Genomic DNA, 23,202 nt, shown 5'->3' on the forward strand with positions numbered 1-23,202 from the left:
AGAATGTGAACGTTTTAAAACAATAACTGAGAAAATGACATGAAGGCTGTGTTGACCAGTTTGATGGAAGTATTTTGGATTGCATGTGAAAACCCCACACTGTACCCCAGAAGTGCATTAATGTACATAGTTACCATTCAATAAAATAAATAAATGAATAAATAATAAAATAAACCTATTTTCTCAGCACTGTTCTCAAGCAGCAGTTTGGTGCAGTGGTGCGGGTTTTTATAGAGCTAAAGCTCAGGAGTTAAGTGGGTCTTGAATAGTGTTTGACACATGGAAGACACTCTGAAGATCTCTTTCCCCAGCATTTGGTTAAGTATGGACTTATTTAGTATTTATAGGTGGACTGCCTTCTAGTCCACTGAAGCTCACAACCGCACCAAACTGCTACTGGAGACCAATGCTGAGAAAACAGGTTTATAATGAGACTCAAAATACCAAACATCATACATTCAATGATGCTAAAGGTAAAGCTGTTTTATAGGAGTGCAAAAATGGTATCAGAATATGAAGTTAGAAAAATGTGAAAAAGTAGTACATAATGTGAAATATAAAAAATACATACATACACCCTGAAGGGATTTATAAGAAATTACAACCAGAAGAATAATATTTAATATATTGGCTCCTGACCTTCACACCTTGACAGTAGATTAAGGCAAGAGCTACATGACAGACCACAGATGGTTTCAATAAATCAATACTCTCTACACCAATAAGTGATCTCATACTTAAGTATAACTCCTAATTTAAGGAATTACAGGCTAAACTTCTAAAAAATAAGAACAGTTTTATTAAATCTCATGGAAAAGATGAACAAGCTAAAAATCTGGATTATGACCTTTACTGAATATTAAGAAATGTCCATAAAAACCAAAGCTGCCTTTTGTGAATAAAATAGTGATAGCTAAGCCAGGCAGGGTGGCTCATGCCTGTAATCCCAAAACTCTGGGAGGCCAAGGTGGGTGGATTGCTTGAGCTCAGGAATTCAAGACCAGCCTGAGCAATGGCAAGATCTCGTCTCTACTAAAAACAGAAAAACTAGCAGGTGCCTGTAGTCCCAGCTACTTGGTGTACTGAGGCAACAGGGTCCAAACGAGCCCTATAGTTTGAGGTTGAGCTATGACACCATGGCACTCTACTCAGGATGACAGAATGCGACTCTCTCTCAAAACAAAACAAACAAACAAACAAACAAAACATATCTAAGAAACAGATATATGGAAGCAATTTCCAATTTTCCCCCCTCTAATTAGATTATATGCAGTTTCCATTGCTACCCTATACTCTCATAGCATGAGATATCATATAATAAATATATATACTTGAATAATTTTTTTTTTTTTAAGAGACAGAGTCTCACTTTGTTGCCCTCAGTAGAGTGCTGTGGCATCACAACTCACAGCAACCTCCGGCTGTTGGATTTAGGCGATTCTCTTGTCTCAGCCTCCTGAGTAGCTGAAACTACAAGGGCCTGCCACAACATGGGGCTATTTTTTTGTTGTAGTTTGGAAAGGGCCGGGTTTGAACCTGCTATGGGGCTGGCACCGCACTCACTGAGCCACAGACGCCGCCAATACATGAATAATTTTAATAGTTATACCTTTGTGACAGAAATAGAATGCTTTTTTTTATTATTAAATCATAGCTGTATACGACAATGCATTTATGGGATACAATGTGCTGGGTTTACATACAATTTGACAGAAACAGAAATTTTAACACCTTGAAGAATATTACAACATGTTATATTAAGTATATTAAAATCGACAAATCTTTGGCGAATACTCACTTTGACCATTGTCTCAGGAGACACTTCTTCATCTGGAACCCAAAGTTTAGTTGTCTTTTTACCTGGAAGCTAAACAAAAATGAGGAACTTTAAAAGATGAATATGAATTCCCACGTTCAATTAATGCTTAGTGAATGAACTCTTTATCTTCTGCAGTGACAGTTACTATGACTACAATACTTCCTATCTAATCTTATTTACCAAAAAAAACAGTTGAAAAGTGTATCTTCACTAGCACCCAGATCCCCATTACTAGTTGGTACTTTCTAAGTGTATGGTAGGATGTGCTACACGTACTCCCTTACTTAGCCCCTTTTGAGACTAATGATTAAACTATTTAATTTAGGTGGCAAAAACTAGGGATTATGGAAAAACAAAACAAAAGAAAGATGAAGGCCATTAGAGGCTCATGCCCGTAATCTTGACATTTCAGAAGGCAAAGTGGAAGGATTGCTTGAGGTCAGAGTTCAAGACCAACCAGAACAGCGTACAAAGATCCTTTCTCTAAAAAAATTAATTAATGGGCTGTAGTAGCATGCGACTGTAGTCCCAGCTACTCTGCAGGCTAAGGCAGCAAGATCACTTGAGCTCAGAAGTTACAGTGAGTTATGACTGAGCCACTGCACTCCAGCCTAGGTGACAGAGTAAGACCCTATCTCAAAAAAACAAACAAACAAACAAAAAAAGGCTCAACAGCTATGGCACCAGCTACATACACAGAAGCTGGTGGGTTTCAACCCAGCCCGGGCCTGCCAAACAACAATGACAATTACAACAACAAAAATAGCCGGGCATTGTGGTGGGCGCCTGTAGTCCCATCTACTTGGGAGGCTGAGTCAAGAGAATCGCTTAAGCCCCAAAGTTTGAGGTTGCTGTGAGCTGTGATGCCAGACCACTCTACTCAGGGTGACATAGTGAGACTCTGTATCAAAAAAAAAAAAGAAAACCCACTACTACAACGCCAAATCAATGGAGACAAAAGGAAGGTATAGATCCTAAACAACAGAAAATATTTTTTAAAAAATTCTGAGCAGGAAAAAAATTAGAAAGGTTTCCAGTTCAAGAAAGATAAAAGAAAACATTCATTAATCATCTTCTTACCCAAATCCTACTGAAATGGCAAAACACACACACACACACCAGTCAGCAAGGCAAGAAAACAAAAGGGGCCACAAGAATGCCAGAATCATAGGGAAATTTTTGAAACCAAAAAGTATACAGTAAAAAAATTAACAGGGCTGGAGAGTTTATATCTTCATCACAGCAGAGAAGAAAATATCCTTCAAAAATGTTACCTGACTTTTCTTCTCTTATGACAGGAACATAATAGGTACTGGGAGATGTGAATTTAGTGGAGTAGCCAGGAAATCAAAGGAAGGTGGCAAAATAACTGAATTCAGTCTTGGAGCATTTGAGATGCCATTTTTATCCCCAGATCATTTCAGAAACCAAATGGCAACATGATAAGTAGCCCTAACATCCAGAAAGGCAAACTCCCCCAGAACACATACAGCTGAAGATTTACAACCAGTTTAAAACTCAGTGAGTCACTTGAAAGTGCCTTTTCAAGTAAAAATAATGAAAAAGTAGTCACATTAAACACATCTTAATGAAATCAAGAAGATCTCAAAAGCTTCTATGGGGAAGCTACCAAAAAGGAGCAAAAATCACATCAACTGCAGATTTCCTACTGCAAGACTAGATGCCAAGAAACAATGTTCTGAATTTACTGCACACTCAAAACACAGAATTCTAGTATTTAAGTAATTCTAGTATTCAAAAATGAAAACTAGAATTTAAGACAGAAAGTTTACAAACTATCATCCATTTAAAAGAACTATCTAACAATATATTACACTAAAATATTTAATTCAAAAGAAAAATTCACCAGGCTACTAGGCAACATAGTGAGACTCTGTCTCAAAAAAAGAAAAGAAAAGAAAAAGAAAGAAAAAGTCAATCAGCATAAATTATTACAAACAGAAAACAAATTTTTTTTCACACATAAGAAACTATCAGACACGATAGACCAATGATAAACCATCCTGTTTAAAAATTATAAAACTATAAGAGATTACAACAAATACCAATTACCTGGAAAATGCAACAATTATAGGATAGAAAAATACAGCAGTCAAGATGAAAAGCGTTCAATAGGATGCAGATTTAAGTGGGATGCCAATGCAAACGGGGCACTAATGTACATATTTTTTACCTTACACAACCAATAAAGTATAAATATTCATAAACATTTATACTATAAGCAGAGTAACATCAAAATAAACCAAAACAAAGGTGATTTTTAAAATAACATTGAAAACTTCATCACAGTAAGAGATTTAAATATACATCTTTCATAAACTGATAAAGCTGAGATAAAAGGGGTAAATATCTAAAACCTATGTAGAAATAAAAGAAAATATACATAAATAAAATACACAAGGATTAGAAAATAAAACTGGCAGTCTTTTAAAATATGATGAAAAATAAACCGAAAAGAGAATTTAGCAAGAAAGATGAATATAAAATCAAAACTACAAAGGAACTGCCCATATAAACCACAAACATAAAATATAATTTTAAAAACTTTATTTAGTACCTACATCATGTAAGAGAAATCTTAAAAATTTTCCTTTCAGAGAAAACTATGACATTTTAAGAAAAAACATCTTGCGGATGGGCGAATAAAGCAATGGAAAACAATGTAAACTATATATGGTACATGAGGGTCAGTAGTGCAGAGGACTAGAAGAAGGTAAGATTACTGAGTAAGTTGTGCTGGGGAAATCGAGTAACCCTAATGAGGAGTAAAAAGAAATGGAATCCTTACATTACAGTGTAAAAAGCAGCAAATAATTCCAGTTGGATTAAATTTTTTTTCCTGTGTGGAAAATAAAACCTTCAAATTTTTAGAATGACATATGAGAGACTATTTTTATGACATTAGAGTAAGGAAGGATTTCTTAAACAACATGTAAAAAGTCTTAACTGTAAAAGACAATGATGATTAATATAGCTACATTAAAAGTAATAACATATAAAGGAATAAATAAAACACAAATGGGGTTTTATGCATTCTATGAAGATACTGCAACATGCACCTGATAGAAGATTAAAGTATGTAAAGATTACTTTTGGGGAAAAGACAACACAGGAAAAGAAGAGCAAAAGACAATGAAAGGAATTTCAGAAAGGAGGCAACTTGAATAGTGATTAGAAATACGAACTTCATTAGTAACCAGGGAAAAGGAAATCAAGACTATAACAAGACACTATTTTATATCAAATGGGCAAAAATTAAGAAATCTAATAATAATGTTACACATGCTGGCAGGAAAATAATAGTTTCATACATTCTGAAAAATAGTTCAAAAATAAAAAAAGTTAAAGAGGTACATGCTATGACTCATCAATTTTCACTTGTAGACATGAAGCTTGGAGAAACTTTGTGCTTGTATGTAGCAAGAGGCTCCTATAACAACGTTTATAGCAGCACTGTTTAAGAGGGAAACAAATGGAAGAATTCCAAAGAAAGAGAATAAATGGATTATTTCCCATGAAGAAATAATATAAAGTAATAAATGAATGAATAATGGCAAGTTTAATAATAAAGATTATTCTTAGAAACAAATGTGTGTATTTTTATCAGCTTTGCCAAAAATTAGATGGGAATATGGGGATGGTTTCATCTCTGGATTCTCTGTTCTGATCCATAGATCCATGTCTCTGTTTTTGTTACACTACCACATTGTTCATCGTAGGACAGAAGTCTAGTAAAGTATTGCCTCCTGCTTTGCTCTTACAATGTAAAGTTGCATTGGCTATTTGGGATCTTTTCTGGTTTTATACAAAACAGAATTATTTTTTATATATCTGCAAAAAAATGGTATTGGTATTTTAGTGGGAATTTCATTGAATGTGTAAATCACTATGGGTAGTATAGCCATTTTAACAATATTGACTCTGCCAATCCATGAGCATATGTATTTTTCCATCTTTTTGCATCCTCTCCAATTCCTTTCCTCCATGTTTCATAGTTATCCCTATAGAGGTTTTTGATCACCTTTGTTAAGTATGTGTTTTATTTTCTTTGTTGCTAGTGTAAAAGGTATTATGCCTTTGATTTGATTCTCAGCTTGACTACTGTTGGCCTGTATGAAAGCTACCGACTTGTGTACACTGATTTTACAGCCTGAGACTTTGCTGAACTGATCAATTCCAGGAGTCTCCTGGTTGAATCTTTGAGGTTCCCTAAACATAAGATCATATTGTCAGCCAAAAGCAATAGTGTGACCTCTTCTGTTCCCATCTGATACCCTTGATTTCCTTTTCTTCCCTGACTGCTCTGCCCTGGCTAGGACTTCTAACACTGCGTTGAACAGAAGTGGTGAAAACAGGCTACCTTGTCTGGTTCCAGTCCTACGTGGGAATACTTTTCAAGAAATGGTGCTGGAAAAATTGGATGGCTATACAGACTGAAAAAGGACCCGCACCTCTCATCACTCACAAAAAATTAGCTCACGATGGATAAGACTTAAACCTAACACATAAAACTGTAAGAATTTTAGAAGAAAATGTTAGGAAAACTCTTATAGATATGGACTTAGTGAAAAGAATTTATGAAGAGGATCCTAGAAGCAATCATGGCACAGCAACAAAAACAAACAAATAGGATCTGATTAAATTAAAAAGTTTCTGAAGAGTCAAGGACACAATAATCAAAGGGTAAATAGACATCCTACAGAGTGGGAGAAAATATTTGCATACCATACATCTGATAAACGGCTAATAACCAGAATCTATTAAGAATTCAAGCAAATTAACAATGAAAAATTCAACAACCCCATTAAAAAGTGGGCAAAAGTTATGAACAGAAACTTTTTAAATGAAGATAGGCTAATGGCCAACAAACACATGAAAAAATGCTCAAAATCTCTAATCTTCAGGGAAATGCAAATCAAAACCACAATGAGGTACCATCTAATCCAGTGAGAATGGCTCTTATCAAAAAGTACCAAACCAAGTGCTGGCATGGATGCAGACAGAAAAGACCACATACACTGTTAGTGAGACTGCAAGCTAGTACATATAACCTCTATGGAGAGTAGGATGGAGACTCAAAGATCTAAAAATAAACCTACCAAATGATCCAGTCATCCCACTACTAGGTATTTAATAGGTATTTATCAATTCCAGGAGTTTCCTGGTTGAATCTTTGAGGTTCCCTAAACATAAGATCATATTGTCAGCCAAGAGCAATAGTGTGACCTCTAAAAAAAGGTACTTCATAAAAAAGACACTTGTGCTCTAATGTTTATGGCAGCACAATTCACAATTGCAAAGACATGGAAATAATTCAAGTGTTCATCATTACATGAGTGAACTAATCTAATGTAGTATATGGAGTAGTATTCAGCCATTAAAAAAGATGGAGATCTAGTGTCTTTTGTAACAACCTGGATGTAACTGGAGATTGGTTTTCTAAGTCAAGTATGGCAAGAACGGAAAAACAAATACCCCATGTACTCAGTACTAAACTGCAACTAGTCAAGCAACACTTATGTGTACGTGTGGAAGTATAACTCAACAGGAATCAAATATACGTGTGTGTGGGGGGGGGAGGTTGGGTTAATTCATACCTAACAGGTACAATGCACACGTTCTGGGTGAAGGGTACATTTGTAAAACTATATTGGCAAAATGTTCTTTTGCTATTGTTGTCAGGGAATAACAAATCCAAAAATTCAAGAAAGTGGGTACCAAGGGCAGAAAGGAAATGGAAAGAAAGGACTGAAGAGTAAAAAACCTGAAACTAAAAATTCAAGGATGTTCACTGTATTATAAAATATAATTTATACAGATCCATACCATATTTCACATATTACATATCAAATATAACATAAAACAAGACAAATAAATGGATTGAGAGTGAAGAGTTCTGTTTTTGACAAGACTTGACGAGGATATCTTAAATCAAATTTCCCACTGGAATGAATAGAAAGGCTGAATAAAATGCTTTTTGAAAAAATCACTTGGAAAGGAACAGAGAGCTACCAAAGCAAAGAGAATTTGCAGAGCTAAGTTTCAAAAGAGAAGGGGAATCAAAAAGATTTGAGCCTGGCACTGAAATACATTTTCTCACACAGATAACTGCTGATTCTGAAAGTGAAAGAAGGGAATAAAAAATTGAGCCTAACTTTCATCACTGTCACAGAGCCAGAAGGACAAGATTTGGAATTCTGGACCAAATGTGGAACAGAGACCTTGTTAAATACCCTAGACTTTCCAATGGATCCTAAACAAATATATCCTAGATATACAGAAACCAGAAAAAATAAATAAATAAACCTGCCAAAAACTGAAGTCTAGCATTCAGCTGGATGGAGGTGGTCTGACTATAATTTAACTGCCTGCCAGAAGCAAAAGTAAATCCTCTCTCAAGAATATAAACTTATCCAGAACCTCAAATTATCTTAACAATTTTCATACAAAAAGTCCACCACTTAACCAAAAACCATACGTGCAAGACAAGACTTGACCAAAAATTGAGGGAAAAAAATAGACAAGAGTCATAAGAGAGATAATCAGCCTAACAGATACGAACTTTAACATAATTAAGATGTTCAAGGATTAAATGATAAGCAAATTCTGGAAGGAACTAAAAGCTATGTTTAAAAATAAGAAAATTATACCATTAAAATACACACATACACAGTGTAATTAAGACTGAAGGCATGAGCTAAACTACTGTAAGACAAGGCAAAAGTAAAGAGAGTGCATGTAAAGATAGGTCAGAAAAAAACAAAAACTGAAGCATGAAGAGGCTAGCTAACAGAAAAGCACACCAAAAATACGCCAGATAGCTGGGTCACAGCCAAAAATAAAAATTAAAAAATTTTAAAATGTATAAATAGTCAAATAGTCTATGGCCAAATACCCAATCTCATCTAATTTTGAAAGCTAAGCACAGTCAGGCCTGGTTAGATCTGGATGAAAACTAATATGAAAAAGAAAAAGTAGCAGCTGAAAAGATAATGCCTGAATGTTATTCAAAATTCACGAAAGACATTTAAGCCATAGATTCGAGAGGAGCTACAAGCCCCAAGTAGGACCTATGTGAAAAGAAAAGCAGACACACATCATAGTAAAATTTGAAACCAATAGGAAATATTAAAAGCATTCACCATTTAAAAACCAGGAAATCTTCAGAGGATCAAGACTATCAGCAGACTTCAAGAGAAAAGGTAAGACGATGAAACAATATATTCAGCTCATTAGTGGGGGGAAAATGTACCAGTCTAGAATTCTAAATCTATAGAAAATATCCACCAAAAAAAAGGTATAATAAAAACTGTGAGAATTAATTAGCAGAAATCACACTAACAGAAATACTAAAGTAGTTACTTTGTTAGAAAGAAAGTCATTCCATATAAAGGAATGAAAAATGAAAGAAAAGGTTGGCAAATCTAAATCAATACTAGCTGAATAAAATAACAATGATAATAGTCCTACATGATGAAGAACATAAAAAACAGAGAATAATGGAAATTAAAGAATTTTAAGGTTCTCTATGCTTTACTGAAAGTATAAGACAGACTAATTGACATTAGCTTTGAATAATCAAAAGTACATGTTGTGATTTCTAGGGCATCTACTAAAACTGCAAAACGTAAAACCAGCCAATAAGGGGGAAAATGGAACAAAATGTTTAATCAAAAGTAAGAAATAAATGAACACATAACCGATAGAACAAACTGAAATTAAAAATTAGAGGGCAGATTAACCCAAATATCACTATTCACAATGCATTTAAATTTTAGAGGAGAAACTTTATCTCCTATTTCTTTTACTTCTCAGAGAACAGAGTACAGTGCTGGGGGCACAAGTGACAAAAAATGTCATGGTTATATATGGATCTGTTTGTGTGTATTAACATATATGTATCTATTTACATATACATACACATACACAAAAGCCATATAACTATAAGGAGGTCAATTCTCCCAGATCCAAGAACATGCCTTACTCCAAATATACAAAAACTGGAGATAAACAAAATCACTGTTTCTCTTACAGGGCTTTCTCTCAAGACTCTTTTCATTCCTTATTCTATGTACAGAAAGGAATGGATATGAATATTAATATATATATAGTTATGTGTCATGATAACCACATTGTGAACCAGTATGTCAATCTACATTATTTTTTAAATAGATGTCCCTATAAAAATTAAATTCCTGTATAGCTGAGATAGAATAAGGTGATATTTTATATTTATCAAGGAATATATTTGAGGTCATATATCTATACCTAACTAAAGAGATGTCTTAATGCTGTTTTACTTATAATAAAGATACAAATATTTTTTAAAAGTGGGAAATCTAAAATGAAAGCAGCCAAACATAAATGCTATTAGCATCATTTCATTTCTCTCTGTGTTGGATAAAATTTTAGAAGGAAGTATTATGAAAACATAAATCTAAAAAATATAAATTACCCGATCATTCATGAGAAGATCTTTCACAATGAAAGTAGCTACCAAAGATTTCAATGGAGCAGCAAACTGATCAGGTGCAAGGAGAGCGATATGGCCAATGGTAACCAATGGTGTTATGAGATGTTCCAGATTGCTTGGATCTAGACTCTTATGCAGAGGCTGAAAACGGAGGGGGAGGAAAATATATTCAATGCTATACATATACAAATAAACTATTAAAATATTTCATCTTGAAATTACAAAAATTACAAAAGTTTCAAGAAATACACACAGTGTGAGCAGTAACTCAAGCTTACATTTAGACTTCTTTGTCTAGATGGCAATAGGTTCAATCATTTTCATTTTTGCCCAACTCATATCTTAGAAATAGGTAAAGAAACACTGATTCAGTATGAAGAATCATATTAGGAAACATACAGTTTATGACCATAGCTATGAATATGTCAGAGACTGCTAGAGCTCACCAATACTCAACTTCTCTTCTATTTAGGCATAAGGATGACTCCACTTGCAGTCTTGTTTGCGGTTAAGTGAGAGTATGTGAATGAGGTTTGGTCAAGGCAGTAGGAACAAAAGTGAATTAACGCCACACCTGCACTGAAGCAGGTATAAGCAGTGTATCTTCCTCAAAGGCTCTCTCTTTATTATTTACTGGATGGCTTAATGCCAGGAATCCATTGGGACTTAAAGAGAAGTCAGTAAACAGAGAGAATATGATTAGGAGACTATTCAAACACTAAAGCAGAATTTTTAAGAGCAAAATAAGCTTTTACTGTGTCTAGTCATTTAAATTTTGGGGGTCTTTAATATAGCATCAAATATTAAATATCATAGTAAATACAATTTGTTATTCTGATAGAAAACTCAAGCATTAATACATATTTTGTCATGACAAAGCTCTTCATATACTCATAGAATGATATCCAAATGTATTGTTTAACTTTTAAAAATCAGAAGGGTGACTGGGAAGGCACCTGTGGCTCAAAGGAGTAGGGCGCTGGCCTCATATGATGGAGATGACAGGTTCAAACCCAGCCCCGGCCAAAAACAGAAAAAAAAAAAAAAAAAAAAAATCAGAAGGGTGACTAAAATATGCTATCACTGGCATAGAGGGAGAAAAGAAGAATAAAATGTATGTGTTTATTTGTATGTCCTTACTTGTACAGGCAGTCACTGAGTTATGAATGAGATAGGTTCTGTAGGTTTGTTCTTCAGTTTGTGTGTAAATTGAAATAAGTATGTTATTTCAGACTATTACCTGACTATTACCAGACTATTACCTGTAATAGTCTCCATTTGTAAGTGCAAGTCCTACATCAGTCCAATATTTGTAAGGTGGAGACTTATTTTAACAGCCTCCATTTGTAAGTGTAACACATAAGTAAGTAGGATATTTGTAACTCAAGAGACTGCCTTCTACGAATAAAATCTCTCTGGAAAAGTCCATTTAGAAACTTTTAAAAATGGTTGCCTCTGGGAAAGGATTCAGGGTCACTGCATATTCTGTTTGTATCATTTGATTTTAAAGCAAGTGAATATATTTTCTATTTGAAATTCTAATGCTACATTTTAATGAAAAATTAGTGCTCTATTCTTCCACATCCAACCAAGAATTCAAGGCTGGAAAGTCGTTGTTTCCCAATATATAAGGATAATATGAGTTTCATTTATTCAAGAATATATTTAAATAAGTTTGCTTTTTCCTTGGATGACTTCCCTCAATATTTCCATTATATACCTACGTGCCAATTAGTTATTCATATTATAAATGGAAGGTAAGTTTAAAAAGTTTATTCAATTATTAAAAGTTTAATATTTTCCATGGTATATTAATAAAATCATTTCTGAAAAAGCAAAATTGATGGTCAGATCTAGAATAGTAGCAACCTCAAAAACGCCAGATATCTCTATGAAATCTTTTCTCAGAAAGCCATAAAATCTTATGTTTGGGTAGGTTAGTTTCTTGTAAAGATAGCAGATATAAAATCAAAATGAAAATAAAACTACCCTAGAAATGCAAGTTATATAACGATTATCTACGTTATCATCAGTGAAAGGAACTTTCGAAAAGATTATCCACAAAAAACAAAAGTTCCTGATAAATCAACATCAACTTATTAAAGTTCCACATAAAAAAAACTACAGAAAATACACATATTTCCCAAAACACAAAAAATGAATTATTTGCTATCTAATCCAAGGTGATATTTGGACAATAAAGAAAATTACTTTTTTCCTCACCTTCAGGTCTTTAACATTAATACATGAAAATATGACAAAATTAGCATAAAAGCTTTCTAAAACCAGAGATAACAAGTCAAAGTATTTGTGGTAAGGAGCTACAGCATAACTTCCAAACTGTTCTGACTTCACTCAAAGCTTAGGATTTTAAAGACTTTGAAGTAAGAAAGTCATTGTCTCTTAATTGTAACAATAAAATTGCAATGCTTGGGGATAAAGACTAGTTAAAATGTAGAGAAAATAATATGAAATATATATTGAAAAGACATTTTATATCTGACACAAAAATTAGGTCAGTCATAAAAGTATAAACTTATTTTCTTTATATTACCAATTAGTACTGCTTTATAAAACCCCATACTTTGGTAGTATCGCAAACAGAATTCAAATTTTTTGAAACTTTTGAATTGACAGAATAATCACCTGTTACCTACTATTTATAACTATAATTTTATATGTAGTTACATACTAACAAAATTGTCTCTAAATGTGTATATCAAGCAATGTCAAAATTATATAATGTTTGATTTCTGAATTTGAGTTGGCATTAGAAATGTGAATACACAGGTATTTTCATATTTTAACAACTTATCAATGTTGAGTTACTAATTCACACTCTGAAAATTACTACAAAATGACATATTACCAAATATGAAATATGAACATTCCATAAAATCATCACTATGTGGTGCTTTTAACAAACACAGAACATAAAAATAAATAAATAAATAAATAAAATTTTTTCTCATTACCTCAAATATTTGTGCAAACTGGGTCTCTTTACTAGAAAATATCGCATGGATACAATGAATGGCATATTTGGCTTGACGAGGGGGTCCTTTTTTAGATTTGTGATGTAAAACAGGAAGCAAGGCTCTAAAAAAAAAAAAAAAAAAACAAAGAAAAACCATAAACCAAAAAAACCAACATGACTTCTGCTAGATAATTTAACGTTTGTATTTATTAAGTCATTTTGTGAGAACAAAGAAAGTCACCAAGGTCTACTCAGACTCATTTTCAATGGCCTTTAATTTTTCTTTGTAAAATATTTATATATGCATATATATAAATATAAGCCATGTATAAGTATTTTGCTTTTTACTTTCAAAAACTACAAACACAAAGCTAATGACCCACTCCCCCTATCTAATATCATTCCCATTAGGCCTTCTCTTCTATTTTCAGCACTAACATTCCAGCTAAACTTTTGCCATTTTATACATGCAATAGAATTTAAACTATCCTTTCTTTCAAATCTCTGCCTCTTAATTCACCTTTGCCTTTGTGCCAGAACAACCTACATAAAAGAAAATCTGATTAACCAATGTTTGTTAAGCATTATGTACCAGGCATTATTAAAGGCTCCAAATCCTTGGCTTCATGCTACTAGCATTTTAGGGACAAGACAAATAACACATAAATTAGTAAATTACATGTTATGTCAAACAGTAATGAAGAGAGAAAAAAAGACAAGAAGATAAGGGATAGGGAATGAAGAGGGAGGTATCAGAGTGTTAGGATTTTTAAACAGAAAGCCTCTCTGGTCAACAGTTGAGGAGCATTCTATAAGAGGTAAGAAGACATGCACCAAATCATTTTGCCACTCCCAGACTTAAAAGTAATACTGAATAAAGCAGAAGCTCTCAAAGCAAATGCAACTTGTGAATCTTCCTCATTGTCCAATACTAATCCATTGCTACAGTACTAAGAATTCAGAGATACAATAGTTAATAACACTAAGAGTAGTCTCACAAAACACCAACAGCAAAGTATAATGAAAAGATAACTTGTTATTTCTAACATGTAAAAATACAGAATGAAAAGACCAACAATACCAAAGAAAAACCAAGTGGATATAAAAAAGGAGAAAGTTCTTCAAAAGAATAAATATACATAAATTACCCTGAAATGTAGTATGAAATATATGTTTACCCTCATTCATTCAAAAGAAAATTCAAACTATAACAAGAAGACTTGTGCTTCAGATTATGATGGTATAACTAAGGCTGTTTACTCTCCTGCCTTAAACACCCAGAAAAATAACTATTAAAGGTTTTGTCACTAGACTAGGGATTTTCAGCACACTGCTATGCCGTGAGAGGAGCTTAAGTGTGCCTTGAAAAAACATTTTTTTTTGAGACAGTCTCACTATGTTGCCCTCAGTAGAGGGCTAGCTCACAGCAACCTCAAACTCCTGGGTTTAAGTGATTCTCTTGCCTCGGCCTCTCAAGTAGCTAGGACTACAGGTGCCTGCCACAACACCCGGCTATTTTTTTGTTGTAATTGTCATTGTTGTTTGGCAGGCTGGGGCCAAGTTTAAACCCACCAGCTCTGGTGTATGTGGCTGGTGCCCTAGCCGCTGAGCTACGGGTACTGAGCTGAAAAATTTTAAAAATTAATTAAATTATTTTCAAAAGAAGTTCAAAGCATAACAAGCATATTCTTTTAAAAATTTTTTGGATCAACATAATTCAAGTCTGCTATGGAAGTATAGGTTCAAGTGTGCCATGAGATAAAAAGGATAAAAAACCACTGGACTAGATGACAGGCAGCACCAAAAGAAAAACAAAGACACAAAAATAATAAAAACACTAAAGTAGGATGTTATAAAAAAAACTTACTTCAATATTAAGTCCCAGGAAGATTAAAAGAATCAAAAAAGGAAGAAGACATGCTTTACAAATGCTAATAAAAAATAAAGTAGAAATGGCTGTGCTATTCTCAAAGCAAGAAGACTGCAGAACAAGGAAGATGACCAGGCTAGTAAGAGACACATTTCATAACAACACTGCCCACTGGCAAGGTTGGGGGGAATCAGGAACTCTTAAACACTGTGAGGGAGAATACAAAATGTTATAATCACTATGGGATAGGAATGCAGTAATATCTAGCAAAATTATATATTCATATATATATAAAGCTTCATATACATATGAAGCTCTTCCACTTGTAAGAACAGCTCCCAAAGATAACTGTCAAAATGCAAAAGGTGCATACACAAGGCTACTCACTTACAGACTATTTATAATACTGAAAACAACTCAAATGCTTATAAATAAGGATCTGGGTAAATCAACTATGATAGAACCACAAAACAAATGGAGACCACTCTATATTAAAACATGAAGAAAAGTGTGTATGGTATATTTTGTCATTTATCTATCAAAGAGTGCATATAAACACACGTACACATACTAATATTTACAAATATATAGACAAGTAAAATAGGGGATATCCCTCAAAGGGTTGAGGGATAGAGGCCAGACTTCCTGGAATACATATTGCTTTCTTTTACATATTTTTACTATAAGGACTGACTATTTCATATAATTAAAAAACAAAATTAAATTACAAAAGAACTGCCTCTTAAATAATAAAATGAAACAAATGAATGACAGTACTTAGCCACTTGGCAGAAGAACTTCCCAAAAAAGAATTACTCCAAATAACTTTAAAACACAAGAGTCTGACTGTAGATCTCTAAAGTAATACACACTACAAAAGATAACTACCTAAACAACTAAACAAACAGCTGTTTTTAGGAATTATATTGGTGGTACTACTGCTACTGCAAGATTGTTATGGATTATGAGACACAGCAATTGAGTTATCATATAATATAATAAGTGTTATCCTATAATACATCTCAGCAAAGGGAAAAATGAGATAATGAGATACAAATATAAAATTGAAGAGGCTCAATAAAAACCATGTAATCCTGAATTTGGACTGGAAAAATCAGTAAAAACACATATTCATGTTCCAAAAAACAATTTTTAGCAATGTGTACTGAGTTATTCTTGAACCAGGACCTACCAATAGAACTCACAGGACTCACATTCTGATTTCTTTCTTTTTGAAACACAGTCTCACTTTGCTGCCCCTGATAGACTACCATGGCATTATAGCTCACAGCAACCTCAGACTCCATGGGCTGAAGCGATTCTCTTGGCTCAGCCTAGGCAGTAGCTGGACTATAGGCGCCCACCACAACACCTGGCTACTTTTTAGAGGCATGGTCTCACTCTAGCTCAGGCTGATTTGCTCAGGCAATCTGCCCACCTCAGCCTCCCAAAGTGCTGGGATTATAGGCGTAAGCCACCACATTTGGCCTACATTCTAATTTCTTGACATCATTCTCATTAAAAGGTGCTAGAGGTCCTTAGACAAAAAGCAATTTCAGGTTTAGGTAAGCATGTACAATATGGACCTGGAATACTTTGTCATAGCAGATAGCAAAGAAATTACTAAGATGACTGGGGTTGTCCAAAAGGACTCAGGGACCAACCTGAATAGGATTCCAAGGTTATAATAATCTGGGCATCAATGCCTGTAATTACTGCAACTAACTAAAAACATGTGTAAATCCACAAGTTTATATTGATACTCTTTTAAAAACAACACTTAAATAATCACCTTTGGAGGACACTAGTAAATCAATGCTTTATTTTGAACATAGTTTAAAATAACATAAAAGAATCAAGTGTTCATCCTGTCTTTTCTAAGCAAATACAATACTAGGGAACCTAAGAATAGACTAGTTCCTCCTTATAAAAGTAGTTAGCTCACAAGAAGGAAGCACAGGATAAGTATATCACCACCGATTATTACTATCAATAGCTGCAAATATTGTAAAATGAGAGACAGCTAGATATTTAAGCCATATGACAGGAAGACTGGTGGAGAGCACACCACTCTTACAAACAGTCCTAAATGACGAAAAGGCTGAACTGGAATCCAGTCAGGTCTCTGGCGTCAACAATCACTTCACAGAAAATAAAACAACCCAATTATGCCTAAGTGATACAACTAACAAAAATCAGTCTATAGGAAATACTTCAAGACAAACGACCTGGTTTCTTTATCAAACAAACAAGGACTGAGACTGAGAGCTGAAGGGAAAGCCTACAGGAGACAAGAAGCTTACAAGAACCTACAATCTATCACAACATAAAAACTCTTAACTAAACGCACTTAAAAAAAAAAAAATCACCATTTGGACACTGGATACTTTTTCTTCCATTCTTGAGATACTTTGCTAAGAATGTTCCAGCTCCATCCATGTAAACATGAAAGAGATACTTATGGAACACTTTATGCCCAAAGCATTCTGTAAAAACAACTTTGGGGAAATGAAGAATAGGACCCCGTTACTTTACACAAAGCACACCAGCACTTCAACAGGAGATAGGACTTGCCCAGCTCCGCCCCACATAGGAATATTTTTCTTTCAAAAACTTGTAAACAATGTTGAGGGGAAGGAGCAAGATGGTGGCCAAGTAACAACTTCCTTGCAACTGGACACAGTGAAACTGGGGAGAGAAGACTCCAGGCATCTCTGGCTGGTGGGATCGGCCCAGAAACATCCCTTTGAGGACACAGGGAGTCAGTGAGAGACCTCTGGACCCCAGGAAGAGGACAAAAGCAGTGGAGAACTGGCAAGTGTTTGCAGTGTTTGTTCCGTCTAATTCCGCCAGCAGCTGTAAATACAGCAACAGTGAGATCGCAAACTGGAAAGGCCTTCCTCTGAGCTGTTTTATTTATTTTGGACTTTGCACTCAGTTGAACTAGCTTGGGAGAACTTGGTCAAGAGTGTGGAGGACTTTAAGTGTTGTCTAGGGCCCCAGACTGAGCCACTGAGCCAGATGGAGCTAATAGTTTTCAGCTGTGGCTGCCCTGGAAAGCTCTGTCCTCAGGGTTGCAGAGCAAGGATCTGGCAGGAGATCTTGGGCGAATAATCTAGTGACTAAGCAGCCTAAAAATGGGGACTAAGATGCCTTACAGCCTTGGCCCTCAGGGAGCATAGAGTAAGACTGGTTTGGGCACACTGGTACTCATTAAAACCCTAGTCCAGAGGCATGGTAACTTAAAGAGCAAGAAGAAGTGAAAGGAAAATCAGGGAAAGGAAAACAGATAAAAGAAAACACTCATGAGGAAGAATCAGCAGAAAAATCCTGGCAACATGAAAAACCAGTCCAGAGCAACCCCTACAAGGGACCGTGAGGTAGCTACTGCAGAGGATTCCACCTATAAAGAAATGTTAGAAATGACACAAAGGGAACTTAGAATAAAGATGATGAAAACAAGGAAGGAAACGATGGAAACAATGAAGGAAACTGCTGATAAAGTGGAAAATAACCAAAATGAAAACCAGAAACAGAATCAAATAAGAGATGAATGATATGAAGAATATAGAAAAGAAATAGCAGAGCTGAAAGAATGGAAGCAGTCAATTAGGGAACTTAAAAGTGCAATAGAAAGTATCAACAACAGACTAGACCATGCAGGAGAAAGAATCTCAGAGGTGGAGGACAAAGATCTTGAGAGAACTCAGATAGTTAAAGAGGCAGAAAAGAAGAGAGAGAAAGCAGAACACTCACTGACAGAATTAGGGGACTTTATGAAGGGTTCAAACATATGAGTTATAGGTATCCCAGAAGGAGAAAAAGAATGCTCCAGAGGAATGAAAGCCATACTAGAGAATATTATAAATGAAAATTTCCCAAATATCACCAAAGATTCCAACACACTCCTTTCAGAGGGATATCAGACCCCAGGTTGCCTCAACTCTAACAGAGCTTCTCCAAGACACATTGTGATGAACCTGTCCAAAGTGAAGACAAAAGAAAAGATTCTTCAAGCTGCTAGTAGTAAGTGCCAGTTGACCTACAGCAGCAAATCCATCAGGGTGAATGTAGACTTCTCTAATGAAACTTTCCAAGCAAGAAGACAATGGGCATCTACCTTTAATCTACTTAAACAGAACAATTTCCAACCCAGAATTCTACATCCTGCTAAGCTAAGCTTTAAAATGGACAGAGAAATCAAATCATTTACTGATATGCAAACATTGAGGAAATTTGCCACAACAAGACCAGCTCTACAGAAAATACTTCAACCCGTTCTACACACTGGCCATCACAATGGATCAACAGCAAAGTAAGAATCCTAATTAGAGGACAGAACCTAATTTCTACAATGATGCAAAACATAAAACTAAGCAATGGAGTCCCACAAAATAAGATGACTAGAACGCCCTCACACTTATCAATTATCTCATTAAATGTTAATGGCTTGAATTCCCCACTGAAGAGGTATAGATTGGCTGATGGGATTAAAAAACACAACCCATCCATTTGCTGTCTGCAGGAAACACCTAGCTTCAAAAGACAAATTAAAACTCTGAGTTAAGGGTTGGAAGACAATTTTTCAGGCAAACCTAATTCAGAAGAAAAGAGGAGTTGCAATCTGATTTTCAGATACATGTGGATTTAAAGCAACTAAAGTCAAAAAAGACAAAGATGGTCACTTTATATTGGTCAAAGGAAAAATACAACAAGAAGACATTTCAATTCTATATATTTATGCATCCAACTTAAATGCTCCCAGATTCTTGAAACAGACCTTACTCAGTCTGAGCAATATGATATCCTATAACACCATAATAACAGAGGACTTTAATACTTCTCTTACACAGCTGGACAGATCCTCTGAACAGAAATTAAACAAAGATATAAGGGACTTAAACGAGACCTGAGATCAACTGTCCTTGATAGACATATATAGAAGACTCCATCCCAAAGATAAAGAATATACATTCTTCTCATCAGCCCATGGAACATTCTCTAAAATTGATCATAAAATAGGACACAAAAAAAACTTCAACAGAACCAAAAGAATTGACTGCCATGGCAATTGCAACAACAAAAATAAACAAATGGGACCTAATTAAACTGAAAAGCTTCTGTACAGCTAAGGAGACAACAACCAAAGCAAATGGACAACCTACACAATGGGAAAGGATATTTGCTTGTCAGACAAAAGCTTGATAACTTTGAGAACTCAAATTAATCCACGTGAAAAAAGCCAACAATACCATATATCAATGGGCAAGAGACATGAATAGAACCTTCTCTAAAGAAGACAGATGAATGGCTAACATATGAAAAAATGTTCATCATCCCTAATTATTAGAGAAATGCAAATCAAAACCACCCTGAGGTACCATCTAACCCCAGGGAGAACGGCCTACATCACAAAATCTCGAAACTGCAGATGCTGGCATGAATGTGGAGAGAAGGAAACACTTGTACACTGCTGGTGGGATGCAAACTAATACAACCTTTTTGGAAGGAAGTGTGGAGAACCCTCAAAGAACTCAAGCTAGACCTCCCATTTGATCTTGCAATCCCATTACTGGGCATCTATCCAGAAGGAAAAAAAGCCTTTTATCATAAGGACACTTGCACTAGACTGTTTTATTATAGCTGAATTTACAATGGCCAAAATGTGGAAACAGACTAAATGCCCACCAACCCAGGAATGGATTAACAAGCTTTGGTATATGTACACCATGGAATACTATTCAGCCATGAAAAAGTGAGGATTTTTTAATACAGCCTTTGTATTAACTTGGATGGAAGTGGAACACATTATTCTCAGTAAAGCATCACAAGAATGGAGAAACATGAATCCTGTGTAGTCAATTTTGATATGAGGACAATTAATGACATGGTCGGGGTAGGGGAAGGGGAGAGCAGAGAGAGAAAGAAAGAGAGAGGGGTGGGAAAAAGAAGAGCAGAGAGAGGGAAGGAGGGAGGTGGGTGGGGTCTTGGTGTGTGCCACACCTTTTGGGAGCAAGACACAATTATAAGAGGGACTTTACCTAACAAATGCAATCAGTGCAACCTGGTTTCTTATATCTTTGATGAACCCCCAACAATAAATAAATTTTTTAAAAAAAATCACTGTATTTTTTAAGAGAACAGATTGACCATTATTAACATTAATGCTAACCATTTGTGACAAAAAATGTACAGATGAAATGACAAAATGTCTGGGATTTGCTTTTATATACAAAGGGAACAAGGGAGTAGAGACATAAATGAAATAAAATTGGCTTTACGTTAGTTATTCACTGTTAAAGTTGGTGTTAAAGTTAGTATTCCCCCTCCCATATTCTGAACAATTAAAAATAATTAGAATTTTGGTTTCTTATAGATCTAATCTCCCTTAAGACAATTTTTACTGATGCTTATATTAGAGAATAATTTTCTCAATTTTTTTCATAATTATAGTCTACTAGGTATATTCTTCTCGAGTCAGTTGACATATCTTTAAAAAAAATTCAGGTTTTCAAATATATGTGCATAGCAACTACTAAATTTTAAATATTAATAATTAGAGTAAAACAATAAGCAAAGACAAACCAGAGATATGCAAAAAAGGAAACAAAAGCCATGTTTAGGAGGCAGTAGAACTGAATTACAGAGAAAAAGCATACAACTGGGTAGACAGAGAGATCTCACAATAAAAAAAAAGGTGATACATTTTCCATCAAAAAGGTGTTTTTTCCATCAAAACTCTTCAGCTACTGAGTCATTAACTCAGAAATTTTATGTAGTTGAAAAAAAAGTCAGCCTTTATTATTTACTACTGTACTAACTTAGTTAACTTTTTCTTGATGTTTATGAAATAGTTCTTGTAATCCCCAAAAATTCAGTAGATTACGCTGAGATATTTTCCTAAAATATGAGTTTTCTTAAGCTCCAGATTCACATTTTCATTCATTTTAAATACGTTTATTACGATTTTCTTGAATATTTTCCAATTCTATTATTCTATTCTCTTCTCCAGAGAATTATGTGTTTTATTATCTGCAACTCATTCTTTTAATTACCTCATTTTTTACCCATTTTCTCTAGACTTTCCAAATCACTGGGCAGATTTCCTCAAGCCCAGTTTCTAGCTTACTGATTCCATTTCTATGTTGTTTATTTTGCTCTTCGCTGCTTATAGTAAAATATACCCCATAACACTGTTCTTCTTTATCCTTAGCTCCTTTTCATGTATTATCTTATTTTTGTTCTTCTTTTACCCCTGATGTCATTTGCTATTTATCTTTGTTGGCAGTTTAAAGCAACTAAGATTTTCTTCTTATCCTAGAAAAATTCAATTCTTCTAATAGTGCTTATTACCTTTTTCTTTGAGACGAGTCTCACTGTGTGGACCTTGGTAGAGTGCAGTGGTATCACAGCTCACAGCAACCTCAAACTTTTGGGCTTAAGTGATTTTCCTGCCTCAGCCTCCCAAGTAGCTGGGACTATAGGCACTTGCCGCAATACCCAGCTATTTTTGTTGTTGTTGTTGCAATTGTCATTGTTGTTTCTTAGCAGGCCCAGCCACTTCAAATCTGCCAGCCTTGGTGTATGCAGCTGGTGCTCTAACCACTGAGCTACGGGTGCCACCTTATTAGCTATCTTTTGAATACTAATATATTTACGTAGGTTTCATGTTTGTCAATTTGTTTACTTGTATTGTTTATCTGTCTCTGAGAAATGAAAATTTTCCTGGCTCCGCCATTTAAACAAAAGCAAAGATAGTATCTCCCTGATGATGGGACACTTAATATTTCTCTTAAAAAGTTAACAGGCTCGGCACCTAGAGAACAGTAGTTACAATGCTGGTCACATCCACCAAGGCTGGCGGGTTCCAACCTCACCTAGGCCAGCTAAATAACAATGACAACTTCAACAAAAAGTAGCTGGGCATTGTGGTGGCTGCCTGTAGTCCCAGCTACTTGGGTGGCTGAGGCAAAAGAATCGCTTAAGCCCAAGAGTTAAAGGTTGCTGTGAGCTGTGATGCCACAGCACTCTACCCAGGGCAA

General features: G+C 34.9%; 1 protein-coding gene across 7 annotated transcripts in view; it reads right to left on the bottom strand.

Annotated features, from left to right (window-relative positions):
• PDS5B (PDS5 cohesin associated factor B) overlaps positions 1 to 23,202 on the bottom strand; it is a 184,207-nt gene that overhangs the window by 34,369 nt on the left and 126,636 nt on the right. For 6 of the 7 annotated variants that reach the window (XM_023519272.1, XM_023519271.1, XM_023519270.1 and 3 more), the window contains 3 exons: positions 13,289 to 13,412; positions 10,296 to 10,454; positions 1,799 to 1,867 (listed from right to left, as the gene is read on the bottom strand). In XM_023519272.1, coding sequence (XP_023375040.1) covers positions 1,799 to 1,867; positions 10,296 to 10,454; positions 13,289 to 13,412 — 352 coding nt within the window. Of the gene's footprint in view, positions 1 to 1,798; positions 1,868 to 10,295; positions 10,455 to 13,288; positions 13,413 to 23,202 lie in introns of those variants that run through there. The other variant, XR_002775804.1, reaches the window with a different exon arrangement.

This window comes from Otolemur garnettii, unplaced genomic scaffold (genome assembly GCF_000181295.1).
Source record: "Otolemur garnettii isolate 467f Iridium unplaced genomic scaffold, OtoGar3 scaffold00167, whole genome shotgun sequence".
NCBI classification, from domain to species: domain Eukaryota; kingdom Metazoa; phylum Chordata; class Mammalia; order Primates; family Galagidae; genus Otolemur; species Otolemur garnettii.